Below are 18496 nucleotides of genomic sequence, written 5' to 3' on the forward strand. Positions count from 1 at the left end.
TATGACATAATATACCACTTGTATTTTTTAAATTTTTTTTTCAATTTTTTAAATGTTTATTTTTGAGAGCAAGAGAGAGCCCGAGCAGGGGAGGAGCAGAGAGAGAGGGAGACACAGAATCCGAAGCAGGTTCCAGGCTCCGAGCTGTCAGCACAGAGCCCGACCCGGGGCTTGAACCCACCAACTGGGAGATCATGACCTGAGCCGAAGTCGGACGCTCAACCGACTGAGCCCCCAGGTGCCCCCGTGATGCACCACTTTTAGATTAAGTCTTTATTTTTAAAATTCTATCCATTCCCATAAACCACTAGAATATCCTAAAGGGTCAAAAATTTGGCCGAAGCCTTCAACCAGCCTGCCTCCACCACAAAGGGAGTCACAAATCTACTCTGTCCTATGACGTACCCAGTTTTTCTCCCCAAGGAAACGTGATCACGGTGCACGCTGCACGGCTGCTGTCATTTCAGTAGTTAACAGAGGGGGAAAAAATATACTAAGGCAACATACAGTCCGGATTTTTCAGGCCAGTCCCTACCGTAAATACTCCCTCTTGTCATACGAAGTATCAGTCCGTGCATGAAATTAGCCCACTGCCTTTGTCAGGCATGTGGAGACAAGGTCAGAAGCTACGAGCGTCCAAACTAGAGTTAAATGATACCTAACGTGAAATGCACGGGATCCTCTGCCCACAGAAGAAACCCGCTCTGTGACACTGAGTAAGTGGGTCACTCTTGAAAACGGGTTGAACTCCAAAAGCCTATCTCCCAATCCTCTTTGTGCAGACGGGTGGTAGTGATGGCTTTCCCAGCTCCCTTAAAAAGTGAACTGGAGATTCAAGGCGATTATCTAAGCTCCACGTGAACCTAACTAACATCACCCAGAAGGCCCGTGAGGTACCACTTCCCTGGGACATCAGGAACAAGAGAAGGGACAGGAGATGAAGGTCCTACTCGAGGTCACAGAGCTCCAGAACCTTCCTCATCTGGTGTCAGAAGAGACTTCAGGATGTGGCAAGTTACCGCCAGGGGAAGAGCTGTAGGGGAGGGCCGATGTGGTCGCTACAGGGGGCCTACCTGACTTCAGCAAGTCTCTTCTCCCTTGTGAGCGGAACCTTGATTCTCCTCAGGGCTCCACCGCTCAGGGCGCACGAGCCCATCCCCCATTTAGGTTCAAGGATGCATCTCTCCTGAGCAGAGCCAAGCCAATCATAGCAACTCTATTCTTCCACAGTTTTCGGCATAACACGGCATGTGATGCAAGCCCAGCCTAGCTCTATTTTGAGCCAGTCTACTCATTGGGAAGCTCAGAAGCTCCTTTCTCTTAGGAAACAAACAAATAACAACTGGCAAAGACAAGGGGACCAACAGGAAGACTGGAAACAATCAGAGCTTTAAGAAGGTGGTTAGAATACTAATTAGCAGGCATCAGATGCGAACGGCTTCCTATAAACAATGACCGAAAAGCACCATGGCATGAAATACTGAATTCGAAACCACCAAAAACATAAAATACCTAAAAATACGTTAAGCCACAAATGCGCACAGCTCACCCTGAGAGCCCTGAACGGCGTCTTGACCAGGTGGAGAGACACCCCATGTTCCTGGAGAGAAAGATTCAATACGATAAAAGGTTTCAAGATTTAACGGAATGCCAATTAAAAAAAAAAAGTTACTTTTCCTTTTCAAAAATTAGGCTAGCTGGTTCTAGAATTCATGTTTTAAAAAAAAAAAAACTCTTAAAAAAAAAAAAAAAAAAGAAGAAGCATAAGGGTGCCTGGGTGGCTCATTCGGTTGAACATTTGACTCTTGATTTCAGCTCAGGTCATGATCCCAGGGTGATGGGATAGAGCCCCGCATCAGGCTCTGTGCTAACAGCTGCTTGAGATATTCTCTCTCTCTCTCTCTCTCTCTCTCTCTCCCTCTTTAAAATAAATAAAATTAAAAAAAAAAAGAAGTATAATGACAGGAGACTATCATGTATTAAAACTTACAATGGAGCCTCAAAAGGTACTAACACATGAGTAGTCAGAGAGACCACAGAACACATCACAAAGTCCGGAAACAGATCCAAATACACACACAGATACACAGTGCAATAGTATAACGCTCACCATCTCAAAATTTGCGAAAATGGATCATTCAGGAAAAAACACAGTCCAAAAAAAAAAAAAAAAAAAATAGGGTAGCCAAGTAGGAAAAAAGTGGGATTCATATTCTTCATCAAATTAAATTCCAGATGGATCAGATATTTAACAGTTATAAAATAAAATCGTGAGAGCACTAAAAAGAAACACAGGAGAATTTCCTGATAACCTTGGTTCGTTACGATTTTATACAGGAGCGCCATAAAACTCTACTAGGAAGTAACAATCCTCATATCGGAGACTGGCCTAGGAAACCAAGGTTAGTGACACTGTCTTTGGGGAAAACTGGATGGAAACAGGCACTCACATAAAAGTCTACGCTGGTTCTGTGAGAGTCACAGTGCATATACTTGGGCCCAGCCCATCCTACTTCTTTATTATTTTATTTTATTTTATTTTTTAGTTTATTTATTTATTTTGAGAGAGAGAGAGGGAGAGCGTGCGCACAAGCTGGGGAGGGGCAGAGAGAAGGAGAGACCGAATCCCAAGCAGGCTCCATCCATGCTGTCAGTGTAGAGCCCAATGCGGGGCTCAAACTCACAAACTGAGATCGTGACCTGAGCTGAGACAGAGTCAGACACTTAACCGACTGTGCCACCCAGGCGCACCCCATCCCATCCCCACCCCAGCCCTCCTCCTTCTAAGAACCTATCTAGAGGCAGATGTTCACACGGGGGAACTCCCTTATATGTAACGTTATTCACCACCATTTTTTTGTAGAAGAAATCTATGTACTAAGTAATATATGCACACATATAAAATATATGCGTAACAGACTGGAAACACACATCTGTTAGAAAGCTAGTTAGAGAAATCATGGTACATGCATATAACAAGATATTATAAGACTATCAAAATGAATGACAAAAACCTGCTACCTTGGGAAGCTCTCCAATACATCTGATCAGGTGACCAAAAAAGGTTGCAAAATAGTATGTACCATTTGCGTAAAAGACGGAGGGAAATAAGGAATATTCATATTTGCTGGTAGATGCTTCAGAGAACTTCAGAAGCATATGCCAATGACTTTTTTTTTTAATGTTTATTTATTTTCGAGAGAGAAAGAGAAACAGAGGGTGAACAGGGGAGGGGCAGAGAGAGAGGGAGACCCAGAATCCAAAGCAGGCTCCAGGCTCCGAGCTGTCAGCACAGAGCCAGATGTGTGGCTTGAACTCATGAACCGTGAGATCATGACCCGAGCCGAAGTCGGACACTCAACTGACTGAGCCACCCAGGAGCCCTGATATGTCAATGATTTTTAACACTGATATTTATGTCCAGAAGTGGGGAACACAGTGGGAGAGAGGCTTGTCACCAAATACTGTCAAATGCTTTTTAAATTCCTCATCCGTGTGAATATATTACTTATGCATTCTTTAGCTATTCCTAGTTTTAGGAAAGTAGGGGTTGCTCATGTGTTAATAACTTTAGGCAACATAAAATATCAAGCAATGATTCTTTAGGAAATCTAAGTGGAGTCAGATATGAATCATCCTTCTTATAACTCAAGCTGTAATTTGAAATAAAACATCTTGGGCCGCCTGGGTGGCTCAGTCAGTTGGGCGTCCGACTTCAGCTCAGGTCATGATCTCACAGTATGTGGGTTCGAGCCCCGTGTCAGGCTCTGTGCTGACAGCTCGGAGCCTGGAACCTGCTTCCGATTCTGTGTCTCCCTCTGTCTGCCCCTCCCCCGCTCATGCTCTGTCTCTCTCTCTCTCTCTCTCTCTCTCTCTCTGTCAAAAATAAATAAACATTAAAAAAAATTTTTTTTAAAGAATAAATTAAGTTACAGGGGTGCCTGGCTGGCTCAGTCGGTTGGGCGTCTGACCAGCTCAGGTCACGATCTCGCGGTACATGAGTTCGAGCCCCGCGTCGGGCGGGCTCTGTGCTGACAGCTCAGAGCCTGGATGGAGCCTGCTTCGGATTCTGTGTCTCCCTCCCTCTCTGCCCCTCCCCTGCTCACACTCTGTCTCTCTCTCTCTCTCTCTCTAAAAAATAAACAAAATAGGGGCACCTGGGTGTCTCAGTCGGTTGGGCAGCCGACTTCAGCTCAGGTCATGATCTCACGGTACATGAGTTCGAGCCCCACGTCAGGCTCTGTGCTGACAGCTCAGAGCCTGGAGCCTGCTTCGGATTCTGTGTCTCCCTCCCTCTCTGCCCCTCCCCTGCTCATGCTCTGTCTCTGTCTCAAAAATAAATAAAAACATTAAAAATAATAGTCATAAAAACCCAACATTCAATGGCTTCAAATGAGGGAGGGGTGCTTTTCATGTAAAATTGAATGTAAATTTTTCTTTTGTCCACTGTGGTTTCCGATACAGTGACATGAAATACACACTGGAAGTAACATACTTTTCTTTTTTTTTTTTAATAGCTCAAAGGAAGATACCTGACATCAAATGCCTAACGTCGACACTCTAAGAAAATGGGAACATTCCACCGTCATCCTTTTGACTTTAGCAACTGGGCTCCTTCCTAATAGGCCATTCCTGACACACAGCTACCATCCCGACGTCTAAATAACTTCCTACTTCCTATAATCCTCAATATAGCTGCTGGTGTAAAGACTAAAGCTTAGCCAATTAGCCACCCACTACAGCCGAGTTAATCACATAATCTCTGAGATGCTCACCGAGCAGTGGAGTATGCAATGATTGTTTTTCTCTCTCTCTACAGACAAAGATTTAACTAATGGTGAGACTCAGCAATGCTCTCGAGTATAAAGGGCAGGAGGATTTTAAAGCAGCGTCCTTCTAAGTCGAGGCTTATCTTCTAGGAGACGTTGTTACGCGGAGACTTCTTTAACAAGTTTCCAAAGGCCCTAAGTCAGTCAACCATCGCTTATTTAGCCCGCCGTCTCCCATCAAGGTTTACTGCTTTAAAATAATGATCGGTAATCCGTAAGGTGCAGCTAAGATCGCATCACATGACAGCCGCACATTCAACTGCGTGATCGCCACATCAATGTCGGTGTAAGGGGAATGCTAATCCCAACCGCGGTCTGACAATACTCTTCTCTCCTTAATAAGGCCACATATGAGGAGGAAGGGGGAAGAGGAGGAGAGGGAGGGGTGGGGGGGCCCCCGGGAGAGAGGAGGCCGAGGGTTCGGGTGCAGGCACGAGAGGAGCGGGGTCACACAAAGGAAACAGGAAGGAGAGGGAGAGGCAGGGGCTCCACGGGCTCCCGGTGAGTCCTGATGGGACAAACCGATGCCTCACTCTGGCTGCCGGTCATCACGGGGCTTTGAAACACTGATTAGCAAGCCGATTAGCCCCAGGTCTGCGACAGGGAATGCGCCGTGCTGGCAGTCTGGCATTAATGACAACATGTGCCGCAGAGAGCGTGTCTATCACATTTGAAGGTTCTGATAAGGCTTTCCGGCCAGCGCATCTCCGTAGGTCGTGACCTAAGGCAAAGACATGTGCCACGGAGCCTCCACCCCCGCCCCCGCCAGGTAACAAAGCAACTCCCGCTGGTTTATTAAAGAATGACAGAAGCAAACAAAAATGCCAGAGGAATCCAGAGATCAGAGAAGTAGGAAAGGACGCCGGGGAGCCCAGGACCGGGAATTAACCGCGGGGAGGCCTGAGGAAGCTGTGTGTCACAGAAACGGACCGGCAGGGAAGGGAACGGGGTCCCTCCAAAGACAGAGCCGAAAGGTCCCTGACGGCTGGTATCAGAAAGGACCAGGCGGCCTTGACAGTCAGGACGCAAGAGGACAAGTTGAACTGTGAATCCAGCCTGGTTACGTCTACATGTGAATTCAGAGCCTCCGAAGGCCAGTGAAGGAGTTCCCGGGGTACGAGAAGTTGGGAGTGGAAGGGGAGGCCTCAAGCGTGGGGACTACGGGTACAGAGGGCAAAAATAACACTCTGCTGTCGCCAGGCGAGTGAAATCAAAGACCAGAAACTCTGACTTCCGGGTGATGACAATCTACTGCCAGCACCCGACTGTGACAATCATTCTTTCCTCCGCTCGCCAACAGACCCATTTCTTGTCTCCAGTAAGTCCCCGGCGGCGCTGTCTTCCCAGCGGGTCGGGTCAGCGCTGTCTCGTGCCCATTTCGTGGCCCGAAAGCAGATTTCCCAAGGATTTTCCTACATAATATTTGAGAATGCTCTTACCCAGCACGCATCCTCTCATCGACCAGGTTCTCCTGGGATGTCACAGGGACGTGCATTTTCGCAAAAAATTCCTGTGAATTCGGGGTTGAAGTGCTAACCCCTGGTACGTACCTCAGAACGCGACAGTATTTGGAGACAGGCCCGTTAACGAGGTCATTAAGTTACAATGGGGTCGTTGGGGTGGCCCATCATCCAACATGCCCCGGGTTATCTTTATGAGAAGAGGGGATGCTGGACACACAGACCTCAGACACGTCAGGGGGACATGTGCTCACAGGGGAACGACCGCGTGAAGACTCAGACAGAAGTCGGCCACCTAAAAGGCCAGGAGAGACGCCTAGAACAGACCCTCCGTCACGGCCGTCAGGGGGCACGACACTGCCAGTGACACGCTGGTCTGGCCTTCCAGCCTCCAGAACCGTGAGGAAGGACGTTTCTGGTAGCTGAGCCCCCGGTGTTGTGCCCGCAGCAGCCCTAGCAAGCGCCTGCAGGAGGGTGCACGCGTACGGTGGGTCGACAGCAATCTGGGCCCCGTAGGGATTCCCCAGCGACCCACCTCCCAGGCCACCCACCATAAGCTTCCCTCTTTTTACCTGTACTGACTTTCTCCCAGAGGTCAGCAGGGCCACAGTGCCTCCTTCTCTTGGCTAGCCCCCATGCCACCCGGCACGGAACGTCCTATCCATTCGCACCTTCCTCACATCGCTCCTCAGGAGTCCCTTCTACCCCACGGTGCTTATGCACCTTTCAACAGAATGCTTCTGGAAGCTTACTCCGAGCTATTCCGGACTTCCGTTCCTTGAGCTACGACGACTCAACGGCATCTACACTTCCCTCGGTTCCATCTCGAGCGCGTATAAATAAGCCTGGCCGGCTGCCTCAGTGACTTCAAGCCCCGAGGACTTGGGCCTTCGTTGCTTCACGGTTCCGCCTTGTGGCCTCCCTGTCCCCAAGCCACCCCAACCGTTCCCCTCCGAGCCACACGGGTGGGCCCAGCATGTGGCTCAGCCTGAACCACGGGACGGGGAAGGGGCACTGGTCGCTCGCGGAAGGCCTCTGAGGCCCAACGCCTCTACGCTAATCCACCAGCTTTGCTAAAATTCTCCCGACAGTCAATCTGCTTTGGGCTCCAGGAAGCTTCCGTGGACAAACCCCCGGGGGGGAAGCCCCTACAGCCATAGATTCCGCTGCGAGAGTTAACCTGCGACTGTCTGCGGGTAAGACGGCAAAAAGCCGGGCACGGAGGAAGGGGACACAGAGCGAGATCTGGAAGGGGAGAAGGGGCGGGCTCCCTGGAACAAGACAGATCAGTCGGGGAGGCCTGGGGGGGGGGGTGGCAGGAGCTCCCGAGGGGGAGGGAAGGAGGCAGCAGCAGGCGCTTCCTCCAGACCTGATGGCGACACGGTTCGCCAGGAGGAACATCTTGCGTCACTAAGCCCTTCACATACCGATCGCCTCACCTTGTCCTAACATCACTGAAAGAGGCGGCACACATACCTGCACCCCAAGGTCAGTGACTTCGAAGCCCAGATGGCTGGGAGACAGGCGAGCAACAGGGCCGGGCCCAGCACTTCTCGCGCTGCGGTGGCTGCGAGTTCACGTGTGACGGCGCTCACATCTGGGTCCACGTTCCGAGACCCGTCAGCTTCAGAGTCTTGTGCCAGTTACCTGACCCCTCCAAACTCAGTTTCTCCATTGTAAAATGGACGTCACGAGGACCTCCTGAGCAAACGCACACGAGGTGCTCAGCCCGTGCCCGGCACCCGGGAAGTGCGTGGCAGACTAGAGCTTTCAGCTGGCACCGCGGGTGGACACAGGGCAGCGGCCTCCCCGCCACCTGTTAGACGCACCTGAGAAGTGCGCCCCCCATCGCGGCTACCCAGGCCTCAGGCCAGGCTACTCACTCAGACTCTGCAAGGATTCGGCCCTGCCACCTGTATTTCCTTCCTCTTCTTTCTCTGTGTCTCTCTTCTTTATTGTTTTTTACAAGCCCTCTGGGTAACTTAGATGCCCAGTGCCACCATTAGGAACAAAGGATAGGGGCGCCTGGGTGGCTCAGTCGCTTTAAGCGTCCGACTTTGGCTCAGGTCATGATCTCGCAGTTCGTGGGTTCGAGCCCCGCGTCGGGCTCTGTGCTGACAGCTCAGAGCCTGGAGCCTGCTTTGGATTCTGTGTCTCCCTCTCTCTCTGCCCCTCCCCTGCTCATGCTCTGTCTCTCCCTCTCTCTCAAAATTAAATAAACGTTAAAAAAAAAAAAAAAGAGAGAACAGAAGATATAGAGCTATATTTCTCAAGTTGTAAGGTACATTCAAATCCCCAGGATCTTGTTAAAATGCAGATTCTGCATCGGGGGCCTGGGTAGCTCAGTCGGTTCAGTGTCCAACTCTTGATTTCAGCTCAGGTCATACATATCTCACAGTCTAGTCTGTGAGTTCAAGCCCCCGCATTGGGCTCCACATTGACAGTGCAAAGCCTGCTTGGGATCCTCTCTCTCCCTCTCACTCTGCCCCTCCCCCACTCATTCTCTCTCCCTCTCCCTCTCTCTCTCTCTCTCACTTTTTTTTAAATTTAAATGCAGATTCAGGGGGGCCTGGCTGGCTCTAGTTAGTAGAGCGTGCAACTCTTAATCTCAGGGTTGTGAGTTCAAGCCCCATGTTGGGGGTGGAGCCTACTTAAAAATTTTTTAGGGGTGCCTGGGTGGCTCACTCGGTTGAGCATCCAACTTTGGCTCAGGTCATGATCTCACGGTTCGTGAGTTTGAGCCCCCCGTCGGGCTCTGTGCTGACAGCTCGGAGCCTGGAGCCTGCTTCGGATTCTGTGTCTCCTTTTCTCTCTGTTCCTCCCCTGCTTGTGCTCTATCTCTCTCTGTCTCTCAAAAATAAATAAATGTTAAAAAAAAAAAAAAGAAAGAAAGAAAGAAACGCAGACCTAGAAGGTCCACCTGCTGGACCACCAAGCAGAGGTATTTACATGCTGCCCATCGCCTCTCTGGTTGGCTCTGCCAGCTGCACCTTTGTTTACTTTCTGGACTCCGACATAGACGCGCTTCTTGACAGGTGGCCCTGACTGTGCCCCACGGATCCCCAGCTCATGTGTTTCTGTCTCGCCAGCCCTGGATCACCGCCTTCTTCACCGCACACCGCCAGAGAGCTATCTGGCCCACTTCTGGCTTCTTACACACCCTGCCCGGGACATGACTCCTCCCTCCCTGACTCCTGGGCTTTATTTCGCCACAGAAACAACTCAGGATTCCATTCGGCTTCCTGTCTTTCATTTCTTTCTTGCGTCCCTGGGTCACAGGCTCCCAAGGCCTGGGGCCAACAGGACACTGTTTCCTTCTCCTCTGCTTATCCCAGGGCAGTGGTCTGCAATCCTGACTGCATATCGTACTTACCTGGGACCCTCCATGTGCCCCCTCGATTTAATTGTCTGACGCAGGGCCCAGTAACTCGTGGCCAAAGGTCAAAAACCACTGCCCTTGAGAAGCCATGTCATTCCTACCCAGGAACTAAGCAGAAGCAAGCCACTCTGCAGAACGAAAGCATCGTCCCTCGTGGCAAAGAGGTAGAGAGGCGAGTTTCTACGTGAAGTTCATTTCCTCAAACCATCGTGATGGTTCCCACGATGAAGTTACAGGAGTTCTGGAAGGGGGCTGTGTGGACAGTTCCGAAGAGGGAAGCACATAGGGTTCGTTAACCCCAACCCTGGAGAGCTGGCCTGCTCCTCTGGGTGTTTCAACAGAGCTGGGTGGACAGCGGCTGTCCCCTCCACGGAGTGGGAATCACTCACCGGCACAGAACGGGCCAGGATCCAACGGCCGTGCTCCCCTACCTTCGTGAGCACGGACCACAGTCTCGCTAGGACACAGTTTCCCAAACGTGCCAGTGAAAACACACACACGGGGAAGCCTTTTTCCCACCCAGGTGAACACGTTGACTTCAGGAGCCAAAAAGACAGCTCACGTGGCAGAAAGCACAACCAGAGGATGCAAAGGAACTTTTCCGACCCAGTCCGTATTCCACGCAAACCGTCTTCCCTCAGGATGAGATCCGCCCAACATACCTGGCTTACTCAATCCAGAAAATTAAAGAACGCTAAAGAGAAAGACCATGACATGGCAAACGCTGTAAAGGGGCAGGATAGATTTTACTAGTTAAATCGAGCCGTTCAGGAAACACATCCGTGATCTCGGCCAAGAACGCTTTTCACCCAACCACGTAATCCCCTTGAAGGAAAATGTCATACCTGATGAGATCGGGCTCTGCCCCCTCGTTCTTAAAGGATGCCAGAAGTAGCCTCTCCCGGGTTATGAGTTCATCCAGAAGGTTCTGTCTCCGGTCTCCTTCAAGCTGTGTTCTGCACACATCTCGTTAAGGTCCAACGGTGGGTGAATTACCTCAGTTTACCTATCGTGTTATTAAGCGAGCTCTCCCAGGCCAGGTGTGACGATTACAGACTCTGACCGGTACTGGCCAGAAGAGACCTGAACCATTCTCCTCCTCCTCCCGCTCTGACCTTCGACACCACAGACTTCCCAAGTAAAGGCCCTCGACAGAACCATAGCCGAGGACTCGCGGCCACGGACACCGAGCTGCCGCTGAGCAACGCGGCAGGTAGAGATTATTTTTCCTCCCAGTGACCAACGCCGAAATGATTATTCCCATCAACAGAGCGATCTGAGTCAGGAATTCCTCGGGTGTTGAGTTATAGGTGTCAGTGTTCAAGGGTGTTTGCCTAGACATTAGCACCCCCAAGACGCCCTGTAAAAAATGAGCCGGGTTCTCAATACTGCCTTCTTTTTTCCGTGTGAATGTGTCTTCACACACCTGGAATCCATTTTGAAAAGTGCTACTCTATGTGACAGATTTGCTGTAAAGGGTGCCCCCATCAGCTCATTATTTAAGCACACCGCATGCATGAGCCTTAAACTCTAAAGAAAACTACAAGGAAAGATTCGGATTTCACTGCGTTATCCTAGCGAGCGGGTTAAGCCGGGAGTCCAAAGCTGATTAGTCTTGTGTTGACTGTTATCGGCAACCTTGAAGCAGTTATCTCTCTTTTTCGGATCTCTGTCTTTTTGTATGGACCGCCAGATTATCGCTAACACCTCTTCCGGCACAACTCACAAGTTATGGCTAAAAAAAATAACAAGTCAGGGCTACATCCAGAGTTTTCTGTACTAGCTTTCTTGAAGCAAGTTAAGCAAGTTCTTCTAGGCTGAGCGCCAGTGAGCGTGTGCGTGCGTTTAAAAACAAAATAAAACGTTGATGGGGAAGACTTCGGCTATCAAAAGAACAATGGGAGAAAGCTAACAGATACTTTTTTTTGAAGTTTATTTATTTTGAGAGAGAGAGAGAGAGAGGTAGAAGCAGAGAGAGAGCGAGGGAGAAGCAGAGAGAGGAAGAGAAAGAGAATCCCAAGCAGGTTCCGCACTATCAGGGCAGAAACTGATGTGGGGCTCGAGCCCACGAACCGTGAGGTAGTGACCCGAGCCGAAGTCGGAGGCTCAACTGACTGAGCCACTCGGCACCCCAACGGATACTTCTGTAAGGACATACCTGACACAAGACATAAAGAGTAAGTACAAAAATAAGCCATCCCCAGCACAGTGGATTTTATCTGGCTTTGAGGGTTTTTTTTATTGAGTGGCTTTTGTTTTATTAGACCTGAAACTGGCAATTCAGAGCTGCCGAGGCCACATTACCTAGTTCTGGTGACAGTAAGGCATTAGGCGGCTGCTTTAGATCCAGTGACACTTTCCTACTTCAAACAGGGGCATCAAACCCTGCACGGACGCCCAAAATATTTCTAAGGAAGTTGGCAGAATCAAATGATAGCATCATCGTTTCCTGGGCTGGGGGAGGCTGGCGTAGCGAAACCATGGCCCAGGGAATCTATAACGCTGGTTGCTATTGTGGATAGAAGGAGCTAGCTTGCTAAAATAATCATCATTAATTTTTAAAAAAGTTTTTTAGAAAACGCTTGAAGAAGTTCCCCAGTAAGATGGTAATCGGTAAAATCGTAAGTCCCCAAACCAATGAGGCTAAACAGCCTCCACGGCTTTAGATATTTAAAAAAAATAACAATAAATAAATAACTAAACGGATTCTCTCAACAATCCAGAATTCAGGCTTCCCCGAGGAAAATCGCTACCGCGGCTTTTCCGTTTCCTACTTGCCTGCAGTCACCCCCACTTGGACACCATCAAGTAGCAACTGTAACTAAGAAACAGCGGGCTGAAATACCTCCTCCGTGCCAATAAGAAGGCCAAACATTAGCCTTTTGATCATCTCAACACCAAGAATAAATATCAATGTGTTTCAATTAGTGGCAAATTGGCAACAAAGCGGAAGGCTTTTCTTCTGTCCCAAAGAAGTGTGTGGTGGGGGGAGGGAGAGGGAAACAGAAGCTGTGGGCGTGAATTGTACATGGCAGACCGGGCATTTTAATTTGGGGAATTGTGAATTATATCCCAATGCTAACTCGCCTTGTCCTGGGTTCTGTTCTCCGGCAATCTGTGGTTTTCAGCGTCCAGCCACCCAGGCAAACGGAAGTTGAACTACAGTTCATTCTTACGATTAAGCACAGATTCCCCTGGCTCAGGGATTAAAAGATAAAAAACAAATTATAAAAGTATCAGTAGAGAAGACATAGGGGAACTTTTCAATCATCTCGGAGTAGGAAAAAATCTTTCTCGTCAAGAGTGAAAACACAGAGGCCGCGAAAGGAAAAGACCAATCTGACTATACAGAAATTTTAAATGTCTGCGAAATAAATTTGCAAGTGACAAACGCACAGTGGCGAACAACGAGAAAGAAAGGCAAAGACGTAACGGAGCACAGAAAAAAGAAACAGTAGTAATTCTCATCCCATTGAAAAACATTCAGTTTTACGTTAGTAAGAGAAGCGCAAACAAACATAATGTCACCTCCGCCTATCAGATGAGGAATTTTGACCGGGAAGTTGTGGAAAGGGCAGAGGAAACAGGCACCACTCTCTGCTATTCCTGGTGGGGCTGTAAACAAGTCCAACCACTTACCAGACCGCCTTCTAAATAACAAAATGTAGGGGTGCCTGGGGCGGGGCTCAGTCGGTTAAGCGCCCGACTTTGGCTCAGGTCATGATCTCACGTTTCGTGGGTTCGAGCCCCACCGTCTCGGGGCCTGGAACCTGCTTCGGATTCCGTGTCTCCCTCTCTCTCCGCCCCTCCCCTGCTCCCTCGCACTCTGTCTCTCTCTGTCTCTCAAAAATAAGTAAACGTTTAAAAAAAATTTAAAAACACTCAGCTGGACACATATACATTTGTATATACTCAGAAACCTTCTGGAAGGATACACAGACAACTGCCTGTGAGGAGGGGGGAGCTGGGGGATTCAGGATGTGAGGGGGACTTAACTTTTCATGGAATCTCACTTTGTAATGTTTGCCTGTCACATGCTAATTAATAAAAACACAAGTTTCAGAACCATATATATGGTATGATCCCTCGCTAGTCAAAAGAATTGATATTTACATGTACATATATTTGTTCATGCCTAGAAACTAGAAAAGTCTGGGATGACAGGCACCGGCCATCGACATCATTGACCATGAACAACAAGATGATGGAGAGGATTAGGGGCGGGGGGGGGGGGGGTGTGGGAGGGGGCGGGGGGAAGTATCACTGGGAAAAACCAACAATGAGAAGTATACAGGTAGAAGGTGCTGTTTACAATAAACACAGGAAAGACAGGTTTTAAAATCTGGCAGACACTGGTTACAGAATTAAGCTGGTTAAGAATGGGCTTCATTAAGGAACATCAGTTTCAAGAGCCGTAGAAGTTGGTGACTGTGTTTTGTGGGTTAGCAGCTGAAGACAGGAATCACAGTTAATGCCGCAGGAACCCTCAGAGCTCCCTTAAGCCAGTGAGGGTTCTCCGGCTTCTCCTGACCAGGAAACCGGCCCCGTGTGGCTGTCACCCGTCTGGTTAATGACCATGCAGGCCTACAGCCCAGCTCTTTCTGCTTTAGGTCAGGGCTTTTCCACCACATCATGCTGGACCTGACCACCACACCTCCCGGGGGCTTCTCTACCCTGGCACTCCCAGTACTGCCCCCACTTAACCTAGGCACCTCCCAGCATCCTGTTGAAAGCATTAACAATACTAGTAATACCCATTCAGAATTTTCCCGGGGACCTCCTGCTAATGTGGAAAAGCTGGAAAATGCACCAATTAGGAACACCCTCCTTCTTTGTTTCATTTTTATTTTAATCTACTGAGAGAATGCGGCATAAGGGGTGGGGGGGAGGGAAGTAAAAGGAGAAAGAGATTAATAGCCCTTCTGCATAGCACGCTTCTTATATAGGGGTTGTTGTTAACAAGAGGTCCGAGAATCGTCCAGAAATGACCATACTACATGCATGCAGACTGATGGCAGCTGGGAGGAGTGAGGGTAGGAAAGAGGGCACACAGTCGGTGGCCAGAGCTGGGACCTCCTTTTCCACCAGTCTGAGGAGTATAACCAAGGAAGGAAGGTCAGAGAACAGACAAAACCATAGTTCCTTGTCAACGGCTAGGCTGGTTTTTTACATGTAACTAAAGCCCCGTCATGGAGATGTCAGACTCTACGAAATCAGACGCGGACTTCATATTACCGGTACTCACTAACTACCAAAGGCTGAAGCCCAGCCTCTCTGCAGAAACTTGATAAGTCCTTCATCTATTTATTTAATTTAATTTTTTTTAGAGAGAGGGCGCGAGTGAGGGGGAGGGAGAGAAGCGGGGTTCCCCCAAAGCGGGGCTCGTGTTTCCTGGAGCAAGGCTCCAGCTCTTGATAAGGACTTTAAACCTAAGATGAGGTTTAGCAGAGGTGTTGCTGGTCCCACTGGGTGCCCCGCCCCCACTCCGGCACCCTGATTTTCTCTTTATTTGGTAGAAGGCTTAAGAATTTTGGCCAGTTTTGGGGCGCCTGGGGTGGCTCAGTCAGGTAAGCGTCTGACTTCAGCTCAGGTCATGATCTCACGATTCATGAGTTCAAGCCCGGTGTCGGGCTCTGTGCTGACAGCACGGAGCCTCCTTGGGATTCTCTCTCTCTCTCTGCCCCTTTCCCGCTCTCTTTCTCAAAATAAATAAAAACAAACTCAAAAAAAAAAAGAACGTTGGCAAGTTTTGCTTGCGAATTAATGGCTCTGGAGAAGGGAGAAATGTGTAGGGAATTCTTTCTTGGTGCCATAACGGCAGATCCCCAAGAGGATGGTCTACAGTCCTTGAGGCCAGACTTTTCTGGTTCCCGTACTACTTCTTCCTTTTTTCTTTCCTTTTAAAGCTAACAAACTCTACTGAGTATTTATGATGTTCCAGGCTGGGTCCTTAGCTTTCTCGAAGCACCGATCACAGGTTGCAAGTAATATTTTAATACTAGCATTATCTGTGTGCTTCGATAGGACCTCGTTACATGAATGTAGGCTCTGTAAGGACCACCTGTGAATCCCCCCATGGTAGCTGGACTTCTTACAACAGCAACAAAAGACTAAGCAGCAGTTAATCTCCAAGGAGGGCTTACTACGTGCAAAGCACCTTCTGTGAATGTTCTTTAACCCTCAGCAGCCATTCTGTAATCCAGGTGTACTTTCGTTAGCCCTATTTCACAGAAGAAGACAAACAAAAAAAAACCAAAAACCAAGGCACCAAGAGATTAAGTAACTTGTCCAAGGTCACACAGTCAATGTTGAAAGCTACCTTTTATTCAACACCCACCAAGATGAGGGGCCAGTCCAGTGGGGTGCTTTATAAATAGATTTCCTCCAGCTCCTACACAAACCTTGCAAGGTGAGCACATTTAATTCTACTCTAGATTAGAGTAGAGGGTCTAGACAGGCTAAATTGCTCTCTGGCCTTGAGGAAGGGGCAGAGCTGGCCCTCAGTCTCAGTTCCATCTGGTTCCAAAGCCAGCGTTTTTCCCGCCACACCAAAGGTGCCCAGATGTTTGGACTTCATGGAGCAGAAAAGTGTCCAAACAAATCGGGGGTGGCAGGAGACTTACGTAAAAGTTGCCAATTATACACTTTGCCAGGTATGGATATTCAAAAAAACCACAGCAGACCAAACTACCATCTATTTTTATTATCGTGGTAACAAAGCAAGGAGCTTTTAACACGGAAAACTAGAAAGAACGTAAGAGAGCATAAAGAAGAAAATCCCTACCGACGTAAACACGATCTTACCCTCGCTCTTCTCGGTGAAAACTGTCACGAACAAGTAGGGTGTGTGAGAACCACAAGGGGCACTCCCTAAAATTTACCGGGTTAGCCCCCCAACATCCGCATTCAGTTATGGTGATCACTGCAACCGTCTATCCATCTACCTATCTTCCTAGTTTTTTTTCCCCCCCCAAAAAAGACAAAGCGGAGAAAAGCTATGTAGGAGTGCTGGGTGGCTCAGTCGGTTAAGCATCCGACTCTGGATTTCGGCTCAAGTTGTGATCTCACAGTTGGTGAGTTCAAGCCCCCCACTACCAGCGCAGAAGAGCCTGCTTGGGATCCTGTGTCTCCCCATCTCTCTCTCTGCCCCTCCCCTGCTCACTCCTTCTCTCTCCAAATAAATTAAAAAGTTATTTATACTTTTGAAAAACTATTTCTATAGGACTTCTCCCAAGACACCAGAATACCTTTTTATACTGAACCCCTTTGTAAAGAGATTTTTAAATTCTCCTTAACTTAGTAAGGATGCTGCCTTTGAAAACCCAACAAAAAGACGAGCTCGCGTAAGGCCAAGTCTAAGAATAATTTTACTACTACCTGACATTTCACATACAAGCCTCCCGTGGCACACGACTTTTCTCAACCAGAGAAGCAATGAATCGCTCCTGTCTCCAAGAAGCACCGTGAATAGAAATGAATGGTTTTCAGCAATTTGAAACTCTCTGGCTGCAGGACTTTAGTTTATGAGTCGCAAACTAACCGATTCAAAAGCACAGGACTTTCATTTTAACTTCCCATCTCTTCTTGCCAGGAGAAAATACTTTTCCAAGAAAGAGCAACAATGTCTCAGGCCTTAACTCCATGAATTTAGCTGTTTGGAAGGCATGTGCATAGGACTTATCTTTCTGGCAATCCCTGGTGTTCTTTGGAAAACTTCACAAACGCATAAATTTACGAAGTAAAGTGCTGTAAACTCTCAACTACCCAACGCGGTAAGGGAATGTGGTATTCGAATATTCACATTAAAAAAGTCACCCGGCATTAATTATGCCTCAAGAAAAGAAAGGCTTAAACTGTCACTCTGTTGGCGATTTACGGACAAAAAATTTTCTAAGAATTACAACATCATAAAGTATACCTAATAAAGCGCAGTGAACACTGTTTAATCTTTCTGATGATTAAGGAGGGCCCTGAGGATTTGCATTATAAACAGGATTTGTTTTGGCACTAGAGCAACATGCCAATTAATAGGGAATTCTAGCTGAAGACAGGCCAGGTGACAGATGACTGTGTTATTTCTACTACGGTAGAATTCAGCTTTTAAACAACTGGCTTTGGGGCCAGACAGCCCTGCATCTGAGTCCAAGTTCTTCCACACCCCGGCTGTGGGGTCTGGGGCAAGTTACTTAAGCTCTCAGATTCCTCTCCTCGGTGTAAAACACTCCCCTGCTGGGATGCGGGACTTTTTTTCCAGCTCCGTCCCTGACTTGGGGTGCAAAGGTTGGCCTGGCCTCACTACCTTTTTTTTTTTTTTGTAAAGAAAATAAGGAGCCACCAACACAGACTAATAATACGAGGTTATTAGGACTCACAAGTGGCCACCTGACACATCTTAAATCTGGAGGAGAACTGCTATGGAATTATTTGAAATAGTTGCGAACAGGAAGGTCAAGGGAAGGGAAGATGTGAGGAACAGAGAAAGAGTTAACAAGAGGCCTTCATACTAGAGAAACTACTTCCTTTCCATTCTATCAGCAGAAACGGTCTCCCTGAAAATACAGAGGTCTTGAGCGCCCCCATGAGGCGGGTGATCTGAATTCTGTCCTAGTAAGGGTTGTGTTTCGAGTAGAAACAGACCCAATCATTTGAAAAAATACCTAAGAAAGAATACTGCTACAGTCCAGTTGGGTTTTTGCTTTGTCCTACAAAATTCTAAATTATCTGCATTAACATCCATAAGTACTTTCATAATGTATTTAATAACTCTGCTCAATATTTTAAAATATTTTTAGAGATTTTTAGTGCTTCATTCAGCAAATTGTGAGATG

The 18496-nt window shown here is 48.2% G+C and overlaps 1 protein-coding gene across 1 annotated transcript in view; it reads right to left on the minus strand.

The window, feature by feature from the left end:
• STX8 (syntaxin 8) overlaps window positions 1-18496 on the minus strand; it is a 252235-nt gene that overhangs the window by 217047 nt on the left and 16692 nt on the right. The window contains exon 4 of the mRNA XM_042916483.1: window positions 10514-10624. Within this exon, the coding sequence (XP_042772417.1) occupies window positions 10514-10624 (111 nt within the window). The remainder of the gene's footprint in view (window positions 1-10513; window positions 10625-18496) is intronic.

This window comes from Panthera leo, chromosome E1 (assembly GCF_018350215.1).
Source record: "Panthera leo isolate Ple1 chromosome E1, P.leo_Ple1_pat1.1, whole genome shotgun sequence".
NCBI classification, from domain to species: Eukaryota; Metazoa; Chordata; class Mammalia; order Carnivora; family Felidae; genus Panthera; species Panthera leo.